The sequence below is a fragment of the Ranitomeya imitator genome, chromosome 1 (genome assembly GCF_032444005.1).
Source record: "Ranitomeya imitator isolate aRanImi1 chromosome 1, aRanImi1.pri, whole genome shotgun sequence".
Taxonomy (NCBI): domain Eukaryota; kingdom Metazoa; phylum Chordata; class Amphibia; order Anura; family Dendrobatidae; genus Ranitomeya; species Ranitomeya imitator.
This window is the reverse complement of record NC_091282.1, coordinates 216,263,235-216,281,315: the sequence shown is the minus strand read 5'-3', so window position 1 is coordinate 216,281,315 and position 18,081 is coordinate 216,263,235. Positions and strand designations below refer to the sequence as shown.

Genomic DNA, 18,081 nt, shown 5'->3' with positions numbered 1-18,081 from the left:
CGGACATGAGTACGGCAATTTGTCCTGATAGCACCGCTTCACTGATGGTACCTTATATGGTTTATGTTTATTTATGCGTTTTCTGTGTATTCACAGCTACCAATAAGGAACAAATGGATTTCCGTGAAAGAGAGAAAGCTTGGCTCACGGAGCTTGATAAAGTTTTTAATGAAGGATCGGGCAATTTTACTGAGTGCAGGACAGGAGACACCGGTGCTTTGACTCTTAAGTACAAAGATCTACTAAATAAGCGTACCCGCCTTTGGTGGAATAAGGCATTTCTGGAGAGGTATTTGGTATGTGGCCTCATACCGCGGGGCCTACGAGTTCAGGTTTTTCCATCGTTCACTGTGAGTGATAAAGACTTCATTACCCAATGGGAGGAAGCTGCATCCACCTGTTCTAATAAATTCATGGAGTTACTTTCCAGGTCCAATGAGAAACAACTTACTGAGTTGGATCTGGAGATTAGTGTTGTACAGGATGAGATTAACAAACTCCTCACAGTGGAACAGGTTACTAAGTTCAAAACTGAACTTGATACCTCTCTTCAAAAATGGGAGACTGAAATCGTACAACGAAAAACAAAGAAATATCAACGTGACGTATTGGATCGTCAGCAAGATAGAATTTATAAATGGCGTGGCCGTTACAGTAATAAGAGCAATAAATCGGTGGCCAGAGAGAGATCTACGTCGGTCTCATCAATCTCATCTGTTGATGATTCCGGTCCTATTCCTGACAATGTGAGAACACTTTGGGAGAGGAGAGATGGTGGTAGAGAAAATCGTTGGCGGGGTGGACGCAGTAACCAAAAGAGGAAGAGTAATATCTCACCCAAGAGCGATAAGAAAGCCCGCACAAACGCTCTTGAGGTAATAAATCTCTCCTCCCGCATTCTCTCCGACTCCCAAAAACAGGTTCTAGAATTGGGTCTAACCTTCTCTCCATCTAATAATTTTGATTTTTTTATAGCATTGAAGGACCTCCACCTGTTCTCCCGCAAGATCATCCTTAGGAGGTTACATTCTCACACCTCTAACTACTGTGGCCTCTCTGATGTTGAGACGGAAACTTTACGTATCCTCGAAGAATTGGAGGAGGAATCTAATACAGGCAGGGTAAGTGTGCCACCACCCCCCATTTCTGCCAGATGCACCACTTTTCCCCCCTTGTCTATTTGTCCGCAGGTCGAGATCTTCACACGTTTGGTAACTGAGGATTTTAAATCCATAAATAACAGATATAAAAAGAACAACTTAACATTTCAACAGAGACAGGCCTTATGTGAGATCAAGACCTGGGATGATATTGTTATTAAACCATCTGACAAGGGGGGGAATGTGGTGCTGTGGCCTGTTGAAAAGTATGAGAGGGAGGCAATGAGACAGCTGCGGGATAAGGATATATATACCCAACTCCCCCAGAGCCCCCTTACTGCTTTTCAGAAACAATTGTCCACTATTCTTGAATTGGCATTTGAAAGAGGTATTATCTCTAAAAAAATTTTGGGTGGCTTGGTGGCCCCTAACCCAGTGATTCCTACATTCTATCTCCTCCCCAAGATCCACAAGGATCCTGTCTCTCCTCCAGGTCGTCCTATTGTCTCCGGCATGGGGGGGTTGTGTGATTCGACCTGTAAGTTTATAGAATATTATCTACATCCCCAGGTCGAGACACTTCCCTCCTATGTTAGGGACACGAATGATGTGCTCAGGAGACTGGATGGCCTGCATGTGGACGCGGATGTGCTGTTGGTTACGGCGGATGTTGAGGCGTTGTACACCAACATCCGACATGAGGATGGCATTGCGGCATCTAGATTCTATCTGGAGAATAGTAACCTTGACCCTGATATGCGTGAGTTGGTGTTGGAGCTCTTGTGGTTTGTCCTGACACATAATTTTTTTACTTTTAAAGATCGTTTTTTTCTGCAGCGACGTGGGACCGCCATGGGAGCGGCATGTGCGCCATCGTATGCTAATTTATTTCTGGGATTTTGGGAGCGTGGTGTGCTGTTGGATGGCGCACATGCCGCTCCCCAGGTTCTTGGCTGGTATAGATACATCGATGATGTGCTATTTATGTGGCAGGGCCCAGTCGCTGAGCTTCAGACATTTATGTCGGGATTAAACCGCAACGGCTCCAACATACACCTCACGTACTCGTACCACCATCGTGAAATATCGTTTTTGGATATTAAAATCTTGGTACAAAATGATGGTTCTATTTATACCGATTTATATCGCAAGGAAACATCGGTTAATGCTTTACTACATGCCTCCTCTGCACATCCGCGTTCCACGGTCAGGTCGATCCCGGTGGGGCAATTTCTCCGGGCTAAGCGGATTTGTACTACTTCGACTCTGTTTGAGAGACAGGCTGTGGATCTTGGGGAGCGTTTTACAGATAGAGGCTACAGTAGACGGTGTGTTAAGCGCGGTTATTTACGTGCTAAAAAGACTCCTAGGGATGGTCTGCTGGTGGATAGGCGGAGGTTTTTGGTGTCTGAGAGGACACCAAAAAAAGATGGTGAGTTGCGGTTTATTTCTACTTTTAATCACAGGTGGGATTTGATGAGATCTATCTTGAATCGTCACTGGTCTGTCTTGTTAACGGACCCTACCCTCCAGAAATGCCTTCCACCTTACCCCCTCATGACAGCTAGAAGATCGAATAATTTACGCGACATTTTGGTCAAAAGCCACTATGTCGCAAAACCATCTAATTTGTTTCAGACTGGTACTCAGAGAAAAGGTTTCTTCCCCTGTGGTGAATGTTTGGCGTGTAGGAATCTCAGGCGTGCCACATCCTTTACTTCATCCGATGGCCAGAAAGAATTTAAAATCAATGATTACATCACATGCAAATCAACATTTGTAGTTTATTATGCGATGTGTCCGTGTGGCCTAGCCTATATTGGGCTCACAACACGCGAATTGCGTGTTCGCATTCGTGAGCATGTGAGAGATATTGTGGCCGCTCGGGGGGTTGAGGATGTGAGCACCCTGAGATCTATTCCTAGACATTTTCGCCTTAAACATGATTGCAATCCAGGGGGTTTGAGAGCATGGGGTATCGATCGGATTCATGCTGGCATGAGGGGGGGTGATTTAGGACGTTTACTTGCTCAGAGAGAATGCCGGTGGATTGTGACACTTAACACAATGTCACCGGCAGGTCTCAATGAATATTTGAGTTTCAGCTCTTATTTGTAATACTGGTGTCTCCGAGTCTGTGCTCCTTTTAATGTGTTATGTGTGTCTTGTCAATAATCTAATTTTTTATTTTTATTTTTATTTATTTTTATTTTTATATATTATTTGTTCATAGCAGTCATGTTTACATATGGATGCATCCTTTGATATCCGGCATTATTGGATCATCTGAGCCCGTCATAAGAGGAAAAGCCCAACACAAAAGGCACTATGTTCACATATGATGCTGCTTTATTATTGCTTCATTATTTTGTTTATATTGCGGCTGTATGTACACTTTCTTGTATTCCTATTGTATGCATTTTTCTGTGCATTTTTATCATTAATGTGTATTGCACACACTTATGTGGTCACATATATACATATTTATTGTGTATCTTAATAAAGTTTTTTCATCACATCATTGATCATATTAATATTAAGTTTCACATGTTTTGATGTATATATTATTATTGTTATTTTATATATATTGGTCACTCTTCTTTTATGTGGCTCTTTTGTGCTGTACAGTGATGCTCCATTTATTCATGTATTTGATGGTTTTATTTTATTTTATGTTTGATCTATTGCGCTATGTATGGGTTTGCCTCCTTGCTATATCCTCCCATGCTCTTGTGCGCATGTCCCGGATCGATGCGCTCTGGGGTATCGCTGCTGGCATATTTACGCTGACAAATGAGATCCAGCGGCGCTCGATTTTCTGCCCTGGCTCGCGTGTTAGATCTGTGCCGGAAGTGATGCAAGTACCGGCGCTCGGATCTGAGGACATGCGCCGCACGTGTGAGCATGGCATTTGTGGGATATTTAGGGGAGGCTTAACATATGGCACACTACCGCACCTTGACAAAGAAGGCGAAACGCGCGTCGGTGGCGGCGGGGAGCATCGGTCCCGACCTGGCATTAGCATGGGTAAGCAGATTGGGTAGTGTATGAACCGGGCTGTAGGTTGTAGGTAGTGCGCACTACATTATACAAAAGATTTAATTAGTCATTGGACTTTATATTTATTTACTACCCTGGGTTCCTCTATCTATTGATGGCACTTAGCCTGCTTTCTTTTTCCCATGTTGGCCGTTTATTACATCTTATTGGTCGGGACCCTTGCCCTCCTTTTCCCGATCCTAGTTGTGTAAATTTTGTATTTTGTACACTATTGTTGTTAATATTTAATAAAGTTGTTATTTTGTTATCTTTGGACCTTTCTCTATTTTTCTTATGTAGTAAACATATCAAGTCAGCATTTTTCACCCATTCAAATGAATGGGGAATAAAATATCAAAAACTCATGCAAACAAGTGACAAAAACATTTTATGCAGTGTCATTCCATCCAATAGAAACGTTTTTGGTGCAAAAGTGTCTGCTGTAAATACTTAACGTGTGCACATACCCATATGTAAGAGATGCTTGACACTGCTGTACTCTGATTCCTTCAGGTTATTATATAGACCAGGCTGCTGTGGTAACTCATGGTGTCCATCACTCAGTTAAGTATAACCATTATTATTATTATTTTCATTGCTGTCTCCTTGTCAAATGGCTCAGAACTACTTATGACGCTCCGCAAGGACAGGGTCCTCTCCCCTCTGTACCAGTCTGTCATTGTAATTTGTTTACTGTAAACGATATCTATAACTTTGTATGTAACCTCTTCTCATGTACAGCACCATGGAATTAATGGTGCTATATCAATAAATAATAATAATAAAATAACAATGAGGCGCATTTCAGCAGATGACAAAGACATCTTGACATTTATCGGGGTTTAGTTTGGAGGCCTTCCTTCACATTATAGATCATCGAACAAACCTGTCAGTATGGACAGGTTCAGCCAACTTCACTCTAATGGCCTTCACTTTGGATATAAACTGCTCGTGTTATGTTTTCTTGATAATCCTTATCTCTTAAAAGAACTAAGGGGTGTCAATTTTCTTGACTTTGGTCACAAAATGAATTTGTTATTATGAATATTTATGATTGTTTTTGAGAAATTGAAAGGAGAGAGAAAAGGGAAAGAAAGAAAAGATAAAGAAGGGAGGAGTGAAAGAAAGGAAAAAAAATGGGGGGATTTAAAAAGAAAAAGTTATAAAAAATTTTTAGAAAAGTTTTTTTTTTTTTTGCTTTTTATTTTTATTGTATTTTATATGGTAGTTCCTTATACGTAGTGTATATATATATATATATATATATATATATATATATATATATATATATATATATATATATATATATATATATACACAAGTAAATTAGTGCATTAATGAGAACATGTCCTGGGAGGATTTGTCCCTTTGGTATAGGGTGTTTTTTTCAGTTATCTAGGTGGAGCTTTAGAGCTCCTCCAGTACTCCGCCCTATTTGATCCTTTGGAAATTGAATGTATAAAAAGAGTGTGTGGCTGATTTTTTCATATTATTTATTTATTTTTTAATGACCTGAAGACGATTCCAGGGCATAGGAGTCAGAACGCGTTGTCCTGTAATTTTTTATTACCTCAATAAAGCAGATATTTATATATAATATCTATGAGAATCTCTATACGGGAGCGCCAGGTATATACTGGGATTTTCCTTGCTATCTATTGTTTTACCTCGGATGTCTGAGGGCCTTTTCCGTGTGCCCAGTCGGCCGAGCTGCAGACCGTTCCTCTCGGATCCCCTTTGAATGCTTCATTTTCGCCTTTGACCAGATGAGTGCGATTATATCATCGTGCAATTTACACCTAGTTTCTACTGCACTTAGATCGTGTGCGGCGTTGTTGCCTTTTTTTCCCTATCCTCTGGGTTGTTTGGATTCATACATTTTCTATAGGTAAAGGACAGCCACCAAGGAACAATGTCCATCCCGACCACCCAAATTTCAACCTTTAATTATTCTCAGAATAGCATCACTTATGTAATGTGGGAATAACTAACTCTATGTTATTTCCAACCAGGAGTGTAACTACAGCGGTCGCACATTCAGCTGAAGTGTATTGCGGCACTCAAACCCAATGAGTCTGTGCATGGCAATGCAAGCTGTCGGACAATGAGAGGCCAGCAGCTAATGTTGGCATGCAGGTGACCGAAGGCGCATGGCAGTGACATTATGCGCTCTTGTTGCTTGCACGCTGAATTCAGTTGCTGGCTTCCTCGGGGGACGTCCCATGGCAGGGGAGTGGATGAGAGGTGAGAACTTTTCTTTTCAAATCACTGAGTAAACAGTGGCCATACTACTACATGGATGACTATGGGCTATGTATTATATGCTACATGCATGACTATGGGCTGTGCATTATACTACAAGAATGACTATGGGCTGTGCGTTATGCTACATGTATGACTATAGGCTGTGCATTATACTAAATGTTTGACTATCGGCTGTGAATTATACTACATGACTATGGGGTGCAATATACTCCATGGAGGACTATGGACTGTTCTTTATACAATATGGAGGTTTCTTGGGTGATTTATATTATATGGAGGACTATTGGGTACATTATACTATATGGAGGACAATGGAGTGCCATATACTATATAGAGAACTATAGACTGAGCATTATATATATATATATATATATATATATATATACCCACCAGGATGAGAACATATGTACAGTACAGACCAAAAGTTTGGACACACTTTCTCATTTAAAATGTTTTCTGTATTTTCATGGCTATGAAAATTGCACATTCACTCTGAAGGCATCAACACTATGAATTAACACATGTGGAATTATATACTTAACAAAAAAGTGTGAAAAAACTGAAATAATGTCTTATATTCTAGGTTCTTCAAAGTAGCCACCTTTTGTTTTGATGACTGCTTTGCACACTCTTGATGAGCTTCAAGAGGTAGTCACCGGGAATGGTTTCACTTCACAGGTCTGCCCTGTTGGGTGTAATAAGTGGGATTTCTTGCCTTATAAACGGGGTTGGGACCATCAGTTGTGTTGTGCAGAAGTCTGGTGGATACACAGCTGATAGTCCTACTGAATAGACTGTTCGAATTTGTATTATGGCAAGAAAAAAGCAGATAAGTAAAGAAAAACGAGTGGCCATCATTACTTTAAGAAATGAAGGTCAGTCAGTCCGAAAAATTGGTCAAACTTTGAAAGTGTCCCAAAGTGCAGTGGCAAAAACCATCAAGCGCTACAAAGAAACTGGCTCGCATGAGGACCGCCCAAGGAAAGGAAGGAGGATAAGTTTATCCGAGTCACCAGCCTCAGAAATCGCAGGTTAACAGCAGCTCAGATTAGAGACTAGGTCAATGCCACACAGAGTTCCAGCAGCAGACACATCTCTACAGCAACTGTTAAGAGGAGACTTTGTGTAGCAGGCCTTCGTGGTAAAATAGCTGCTAGGAAACCACTGCTAAGGACAGGCAACAAGCAGAAGAGACTTGTTTGGGCTAAAGAACACAAGGAATGGACATTAGACCAGTGGAAATCTGTGCTTTGGTCTGATGAATCCAAATTTGAGATCTTTGGTTCCAACCACCGTGTCATTGTGCGACGCAGAAAAGGTGAACGGATGGACTCTACATGGCTAGTTCCCACCGTGAAGCATGGAGGAGGAGGTGTGATGGTGCGGGGGTGATTTGCTGGTGACACTGTTGGGGATTTATTCAAAATTGAAGGCATACTGAACCAGCATGGCTACCACAGCATCTTGCAGCGGCATACTACAGTATTCCATCTGGTTTGCATTTAGTTGGACCATCATTTATTTTTCAACAGGACAATGACCCCAAACACACCTCCAGGCTGTGTAAGCGCTATTTGACCAAGAAGGAGAGTGATGGGGTGCTAAGCCAGATGACCTGGCCTCCACCGTCACCAGACCTGAACCCAATCGAGATGGTTTGGGGTGAGCTGGACCGCAGAGTGAAGGCAAAAGGGAACTCCTTCAAGATTGTTGGAAGAACATTGCCGGTGAATACCTCTTGAAGCTCATCAAGAGAATGCCAAAAGTGTGCAAATCAGTCATCAAAGGAAAAGGTGGATAGGTGAGGGGGCACCACGGTCCAAATTTTGGACAGCTGCCCACCAGACTCTAGTTACGCCACTGTTTCTAATTGTTATTGGAGCAACAAATGTACAGACGTCGATAAGAATTCTGGACTCGGGGGGCTTACTGTACCAGCAAAATAAATCAGAAATTTGTGAAATCTCATACATGTGCTGCTTATTTTTTCCTTGCAGATTTGTAGCAGCTTCACATTTACATCATATGAATTCTTTCAGATTTTTTGCAGCATTTTTCACCCATTCAACTGAATGGGAAAAAAAACGCATCGAAAACTGTAATATTTTACGCAACCTTTTTCCTGCCAACACTCCGCTATTTGCTCCATTTACTGAACGTGTGCACATACTCTAACTGGTTAGAAGATATGGTGCGCATATAAGTCTGTGAAGACCTTCTATAGTGGAGGTGAAATGTGCCATATTCGTGTATAGCCAACATCCTATAGACATTAACATCTCTAAAAATGTAGGCTTCTCTCTTTTACACATACGAGAACAGGAAATAGAGCAGCTTAGCTTCTGATTTACCGTAAAACCTGGAGCACAGATGCATTTCCCAGTCACGCTATCACAGTCTGCCCCATTTTGGCAGCTGCAGATCTGCTGACAGGATTCGCCATAGAAGCCGGGAGAACAAGTCTCATTGCAGTACAGTCCAGACCAGCCAGGCTTACAGGAACATTCTCCAGACATAGGATGACAGCTGAGGGGACAGGATGAAAGAGACAAGTCAGCAAATGATCCTGAGGCTGAATATGACACCAAAAGCACAATTATTACAGTTTTCCCCATCATTGTTTTAAGGACAAAAGTGCTAAACTATTAATTTCTGATGAACAGTCATTTTTACCTTTACTTTATGCCTTGATATTACAGGCATAATTGTTTTACAATTAAAAAAAATATACCGTATATCAAATACAATTTAAAGGATTACAATGTTATTTTCTTTTCTTGCAAATTCAATTTTTAGATTTTGCCTTGTTCAATAATTTTAATATAGTATAATATAAAAATATTTTCAACAGATGTGACTATTTCCCCAAATGTCATTTTGTCTTATTGGGTTTGTCCAGTCATAACATGTTAATCACATATTTACAGGATAGCTCAGTATTATCAGATGGGCGGTGGTCCGACATCCAGAGCTACCACTGATCAGCTGTTATTTGCTTCAGTGGTGTGACAAATATAAACACATGGACAGAAGCTACAAAGCCCAGCCCCATTCAATATGTTATGAACAGTCAACCACTTTAACTTTAGTCCCACTGTAACCTCATGGCCTGGTCATTCACTAACTCATTAGAATAGTGAAAGCAAGTAAGCCCATTTGGGAATTTTGTCAAACTTTGCCTATTCACCATAAAACTGTCCATACAATTTAGATAGCTGTTGGCTGACAACTTGTTCATCCAGACCAACTTGCCCTTGACTAATAAGTTCCCAAAAGAGAGAGGAGAAAGCTTCTACTTAAAACTCCATCTTCTGCTAGAACAAGAAAATGTATTTGAGGACAGTCAGGACATCGTCATACACATTGGATGGTCATCAGTTCATCTAAACTCCATGGTCATCTTTGCAAGAGTGCAAGTACAGAAGTAGGGTCTAAGGGGGAATGATTCTCCTTGTGAGTGCCAACCAGGTGTAAGGAGACTTATAGGCCATGCAATGTTCCTCTGGGAATTTAAATATGCAAATATCCTCTTCAGAGAGCAAGAGGACTAGAACGCTAGTGCCATCTATTAGGGTAACAAGCCTAAAAATCAATGAAGAAGTAATAATGTTGAGTTTAAGGAAATAATAATACATAGCTGTCCTTCCAAAATGTCTAGGAGAGATTCAAAACAAGATTAGAGCTATAAGAGCACCGATAAGAAGAATTGTTTCTTTTATATAGCTATAGTGATTACTATAAGAGGGCGCTATAGTTCTCATTATATGCTCACTGTGTCCGTTGTAATGAGTTCACTTCAAAGTGTTCCCTTCATTGTTAACATGTGACTTACCGTATATCATACACTCCATGATTTACCATATCATACATTCCATAACTTACCGTATATCATATACTTCATAGCTTACCGTATATCATACATTCCATTACTTACCGTATATCATACATTCCATGACATACCGTATATCGTACACTCCATGACTTTCCGTATATCAAACACTCCATGACTTACCGTATACCATACATTCCATGATTTACCGTATATCGTACACTCCATGACTTACCATATATTATACACTCCATGACTTACCGCATATCATACATTCATGACTTACCGTATATCATACACTCCATGACTTACCGCATATCATACATTCATGACTTACCGTATATTATACACTCCATGACTTACCGTATGTATATCATACATTCCATGACTTACCGTATATCATACATTCCATGACTTACCGTATATCATACATTCCATGACTTACCGTATATCATACATTCCATGACTTACCGTATATCATACATTCCATGTCTTACCAAATATCATACACTCCATAACTTACTGTATATCGTACATTCCATGACTAACCATATATCATAAACTTCATGACTTACCATATGTCATACACTCCATAACTTACTGTAGATCATACATTCCATTACTTATTGTATATCATACACTCCATGACTTACCGTATGTATATCATACATTCCATGACTTACCGTATATCATACATTCCATGACATACCGTATATCATACACTCCATGACTTACCGAATATCATACATTCCATGATTTACCGTATATCATATATTCCATGTCTTACCGTATATCATACATTCCTTGACTTAATATATATCATACATTCCATGACTTACCAAATATCATACACTCCATGACTTACTGTATATCGTACATTCCATGACTAACCATATAGCATAAACTCCATGACTTACCATATGTCATACACTCCATGGCTTACTGTATATCATACATTCCATTACTTATTGTATATCATACATTCCATGACTTACCGTATATCATATACTCCATGACATACCATATATATTACATTCCATGACTTGTCATATATGATACATTCCATGACTTACCGTATATCATACATTCCATGACTTACCGTTTATCATACACTCCATGACTTACTGAATATCATACAATCCATGACTTACTATATGTCATACATTCCATTACTTACATATAGGATACATTCAATGACTTACCGTATGTCATACATTCCACAACTTACCGTATATCATACATTCCATGACTTACTGTATATCATAAACTCCACGACTTACCGTATGTCATACACTCCATGGCTTACTGTATATCATACATTCCATTACTTATCGTATATCAGACATTCCATGACTTACCGTATGTCATACATTCCATTACTTATCGTATTTCATACATTGCATTACTTATCGTATATCATACATTCCATGACTTACCGTATATCATACACTCCATGACTTACCGTATGTCATACACTCCATGGCATACCATATATATTACATTCCATGACTTACCATATATCATACACTCCATGACTTACCGTATGTCATATACTCCATGGCTTACCGTATATCATACATTCCATTACTTATCGCATATCATACATTCCATGGCTTACCGTATATCATACATTTCATTACTTACCGTATATCATACATTCCATGACTTACCGTTTATCATACACTCCATGACTTACTGAATATCATACAATCCATGACTTACCATATGTCATACATTCCATTACTTACATATAGGATACATTCCATGACTTACCGTATGTCATACATTCCACGACTTACCGTATATCATGCATTCCATGACTTACTGTATATCATAAACTCCATGACTTACAGTATGTCATACACTCCATGGCTTACTGTATATCATACATTCCATGTCTTACCGTATGTCATACATTCCATTACTTATCGTATATCATACATTCCATTACTTATCGTATATCATACATTCCATGACTTACCGTATATCATACACTCCATGACTTACCGTATGTCGTACACTCCATGGCATACCATATATATTACATTCCATGACTTACCATATATCATACACTCCATGACTTACCGTATGTCATATACTCCATGGCTTACCGTATATCATACATTCCATTACTTATCGTATATCATACATTCCATGGCTTACCGTTTATCATACACTCCATGACTTACTGAATATCATACATTCCATGATTTACCGTATGTCATACATTCCATGTCTTACCGTATATCATACATTCCTTGACTTAATATATATCATACATTCCATGACTTACCAAATATCATACACTCCATGACTTACTGTATATCGTACATTCCATGACTAACCATATAGCATAAACTCCATGACTTACCATATGTAATACACTCCATGGCTTACTGTATATCATACATTCCATTACTTATTGTATATCATACATTCCATGACTTACCATATATCATACACTCCATGACATACCATATATACTACATTCCATGACTTGTCATATATGATACATTCCATGACTTACCGTATATCATACATTCCATGACTTACCGTATATCATACATTCCATGACTTACCGTTTATCATACACTCCATGACTTACTGAATATCATACAATCCATGACTTACTATATGTCATACATTCCATTACTTACATATAGGATACATTCAATGAATTACCGTATGTCATACATTCCACGACTTACCGTATATCATACATTCCATGACTTACTGAATATCATACAATCCATGACTTACTATATGTCATACATTCCATTACTTACATATAGGATACATTCAATGACTTACCGTATGTCATACATTCCACGACTTACCGTATATCATACATTCCATGACTTACTGTATATCATAAACTCCATGACTTATCGTATATCAGACATTCCATGACTTACCGTATGTCATACATTCCATTACTTATCGTATATCATACATTGCATTACTTATCGTATATCATACATTCCATGACTTACCGTATATCATACACTCCATGACTTACCGTATGTCATACACTCCATGGCATACCATATATATTACATTCCATGACTTACCATATATCATACACTCCATGACTTACCGTATGTCATATACTCCATGGCTTACCGTATATCATACATTCCATTACTTATCGTATATCATACATTCCATGGCTTACCGTATATCATACATTTCATTACTTACCGTATATCATACATTCCATGACTTACCGTTTATCATACACTCCATGACTTACTGAATATCATACAATCCATAACTTACCATATGTCATACATTCCATTACTTACATATAGGATACATTCCATGACTTACCATATGTCATACATTCCACGACTTACCGTATATCATGCATTCCATGACTTACTGTATATCATAAACTCCATGACTTACCGTATGTCATACACTCCATGGCTTACTGTATATCATACATTCCATGTCTTACCGTATGTCATACATTCCATTACTTATCGTATATCATACATTCCATTACTTATCGTATATCATACATTCCATTACTTATCGTATATCATACATTCCATGACTTACCGTATATCATACACTCCATGACTTACCGTATGTCATACACTCCATGGCGTACCATATATATTACATTCCATGACTTACCATATATCATACACTCCATGGCTTACCGTATGTCATATACTCCATGGCTTACCGTATATCATACATTCCATTACTTATCGTATATCATACATTCCATGGCTTACCGTTTATCATACACTCCATGACTTACTGAATATCATACAATCCATGACTTACCATATGTCATACATTCCATTACTTACATATAGGATACATTCAATGACTTACCGTATGTCATACATTCCACGACTTACCGTATATCATGCATTCCATGACTTACTGTATATCATAAACTCCATGACTTACCATATGTCATACACTCCATGGCTTACTGTATATGATACATTCCATTACTTATCGTATATCATACATTCCATGACTTACCGTATATCATACATTCCATGACTTACTGTATATCATACACTCCATGATTTACCGTATGTCATACACTCCATGGCTTACTGTATATGATACATTCCATTACTTATCGTATATCATACACTCCATGATTTACCGTATGTCATACACTCCATGGCTTACTGTATATCATACATTCCATTACTTATCGTATATCATACATTCCATGACTTACCATTATCATACACTCCATGACTTGCCGCATATTATACACTCCATGACTTCCTGAATATCATACATTCAATGACTTACTGAATATCATACACTTCATGACTTACCGCATATCATACTCTCCATGATTTACCGTATATCATACACTCCATGACTAATCATACACTTCATCACTAATGTGAGAAAGTCATCAATACCTCTCATTCTACCCACACTATAGTGCTACCCTGCACACAATTTACGGTAATATGCATGAGCACTGTTTGTCGATTTCAAGGACATGGAACCATAATCAAAAATGCCATGTGATGTGAATAATTATGCCACAAGCTACATTATTTGTTTCATTTGCAGTCAGAACAGTACGGAGACATTAGTTTCTGTTATTGTTTTATAATGAGAATTAATTTGTTGCTGATTATTTTATCTTCTGTTCCGCACGTGGCAAGGAAACAAATGACTGCATTGACCTTTGCTGTTAGAGACTCCGACCATACATCTATTACCTGGCGAGGAGACCATCTGTCTCCACCTGGAACAGCGGTCCTATTGAGCCCACAGTTAAAGCAGCTGCTGCCACATTGCAAACTGACATGGTCAGCTGTGTAATAAGACGCGTGTTAACACCAACAGTACAATAGGACACTTGTGCCTCTCTCTGGTGCAGTCCTCCCGCTCACTACAAGGGCAGGTCTAAGAAGTAAATCAAATGTGTTGTCAATGCACAGATTGTTTTATGAGGCTCTTCAGACTGTCAGCCTCTGCTGGGCGTCTGTGGATTAACATGCTGAATGGGAGGTAAAGCAATGAAAACTGAACTACTTGAATTATTACTGTGGGAGAAGGTAGTTAAAGGGATCTGCCATCAGGCTTTTGACACTAAATCTTAGAGCAGCATAATGTAGAGACAAACACCCTGATTCCAGCTATGTGTCACTAACTGGGCTGTTTGCTGAAATTTTGATAAAAATCACTGATTTATCAGCAGGAGATTATCACTAGAAAACCTGCTGCCATGTAGTCCTCCATCATCATGAGCTCCGTGTAACCCTGCCCCACCATTGATTGGCAGCTTTCTGCCTATGCACAGAGTACACAGAAATCTGCCAGTGATGTAGGCGGGTTAGAGCTCAGCATTCAGAGAACTGGTAGATCTGCAGCAGATATGTTATCAAAAGTGCAACAGGCTGTCCGCTAAGTTATACATCTCTGGAATCAGGGTCTCTGCCCCTACATCATTTTGCTCTCAGATAGGATAGTAAAAACCTGTTGACAGATTCCCTGTAATAAAACCCAAAGTATGCCCTTTTCCTAATAAGAAATATCCTTGTTTTGGCATACAGTGGGGAAAATAAGTATTTGATACACTGACAATTTTGCAAGTTCTCCCAAATATAAAGAATGGAGTGGCCGAAATCCCTGCTGCAGTGTGTGCAAACCTGGTCAAGAGCTACAGGAAACGTCTGACCTCTGTAATTGCAAAGGTTTCTGTACCAAATATTAAGTTCTATTTTTCTCTTGTATCAAATACTTATTTCAGACAATAAAATGCAAATTATCTATGTAAAAATCATACAATGTGATTTTCTGTTTTTTACTTTTAGATTCTCTCTCTCACAGTTGCAATGTGCCTATGATAAAAATCACATACCTCTCCATTCTCTGTAGGTGGGAAAACTTGCAAATTCGGCAGCGTATCAAACACTTATTTTCCCCACTGTAAATACAAATGTCCTGATCTATTGGTATTAATAGCCAGTTTTACAAAATCCTTAATGAGAAAGATCTTGCCCAATACAGACATGAGCAAACTGAATGTTTGCAATGTGCAGCTATGTGATTTCTGCAGAACTTGCAGGAGCAGCAGAAGTTCCTGTGACTAAATCTGCTTTTATAATGTGATCTGCTCTATAAAAATAAGGAAACACTTACACTTTGTTGCACAATTTTGCTTTCTGTGTGTCTTATTAAGGTCACTATATACATTAGACTTATGTTAACCCCTTAAGCCCCAAGGGTGGTTTGCACGTTAATGACCGGGTCAATTTTTACAATTCTGACCACTGTCCCTTTATGAGGTTATAACTCTGGAACGCTTTAACGGATCTTGGCGATTCTGACATGGTTTTCTCATGACATATTGTACTTCATGATAGTGGTAAAATTTCTTCCATATAACTTGCGTTTATTTGTGAAAAAAACGGAAATTTGGCGAAAATGTGGAAAATTTTGCAATTTTCCAACTTTGAATTTTTATGCCCTTAAATCACAGAGATATGTCATGTAAAATAATTAATAAGTAACATTTCCCACATGTCTACTTTACAACAGCACAGTTTTGGAACCAAACATTTTTTTTGTTAGGGAGTTATAAGGGTTAAAAGTTGACCAGCAATTTCTCATTTTTACATCACCAATATTTTTTAGGGACCACATCACATTTGAAATCATTTTGAGGGGTCTATATGATAGAAAATAACCAAGTGTGACACCATTCTAAAAAGTGCACCCCTCAAGGTGCTCAAAACCACATTCAAGAAGTTTATTAACCCTTCAGGTGTTTTACAGGAATTTTTGGAATGTTTAAAAAAATTAACACTTAACTTTTTGTCACAAAAAATTTACTTCAGCTCCAATTTGTTTTATTTTCCCAAGGGTAAGAGAAGAAATTGGACCCCAAACGTTGTTGTGCCATTTGTTCTGAGTATCCCGATCCCCCACATGTGGGGGTAAACCACTGTTTGGGCGCACAGCAGAGCTCAGAAGGGAAGGGGCGCCGTTTGACTTTTCAATGCAAAATTGACTGGAATTGAGATGGGATGCCATGTTGCGTTTGGAGAGCCCATGATGTGCCTAAATATTGAAAACCCCCACAAGTGACACCATTTTGGAAAGTATACCCCCTAAGGAACTTATCTAGCTGTGTTTTGACAGCTTTGAAGCCCCAAGTGTTTCACTACAGTTTATAATGCAGAGCCGTGAAAATAATTTTTTTTTTTATTTTCACAAAATTATTTTTTAGCTTCCAGTTTTGTATTTTCCCAAGGGCAACAGGAGAAATTCAACCCCAAAAGTTGTTATTCAATTTGTCCTGAGTACGCTGATACCCCATATGTGGGGGGGAACCACCGTTTGGGCGCATGGCAAAGCTCGGAAGGGAAGAAGCGCCATTTGGAATGCAGACTTAGATGGATTGGTCTGCAGGCGTCACGTTGCATTTGCAGAGCCCCTGATGCACCTAAACAGTAGAAACCCCCCACAAGTGACACCATTTTGGAAACTAGGCCCCCCAAGGAACTTATCTAGATGTGTTGTGAGAGCTTTCAACCCCCAAGTGTTTCACTACAGTTTATAACACAGTCATGAAAATAAAAATTAATTTTTTTCCCACAAAAATGTTTTTTTAGCCCCCTAAATTTTTATTTTCCCAAGGGTAACAAGAGAAATTAGACCCCAAAAGTTGTTGTCCAATTTGCCCTGAGTACGCTGATACCCCACATGTGGGGGGAACCACCGTTTCGGCGCATGGCAGAGCTCGGAAGGGAAGGAGCGCCATGCTTTGCAGAGCACTGTGTAAGATCAGCTATCTCGCGTGCCCTGCTCCTTGCTTACCAGCGCTTGCTCTGGACCCGGAAGTAG

The 18,081-nt window shown here is 39.1% G+C and overlaps 1 protein-coding gene across 1 annotated transcript in view; it reads right to left on the bottom strand.

The window, feature by feature from the left end:
* Nucleotides 1-18,081, bottom strand: part of MEGF10 (multiple EGF like domains 10) — a 184,247-nt gene that overhangs the window by 34,195 nt on the left and 131,971 nt on the right. The window contains exon 10 of the mRNA XM_069753927.1: nucleotides 8,756-8,930. Within this exon, the coding sequence (XP_069610028.1) occupies nucleotides 8,756-8,930 (175 nt within the window). The remainder of the gene's footprint in view (nucleotides 1-8,755; nucleotides 8,931-18,081) is intronic.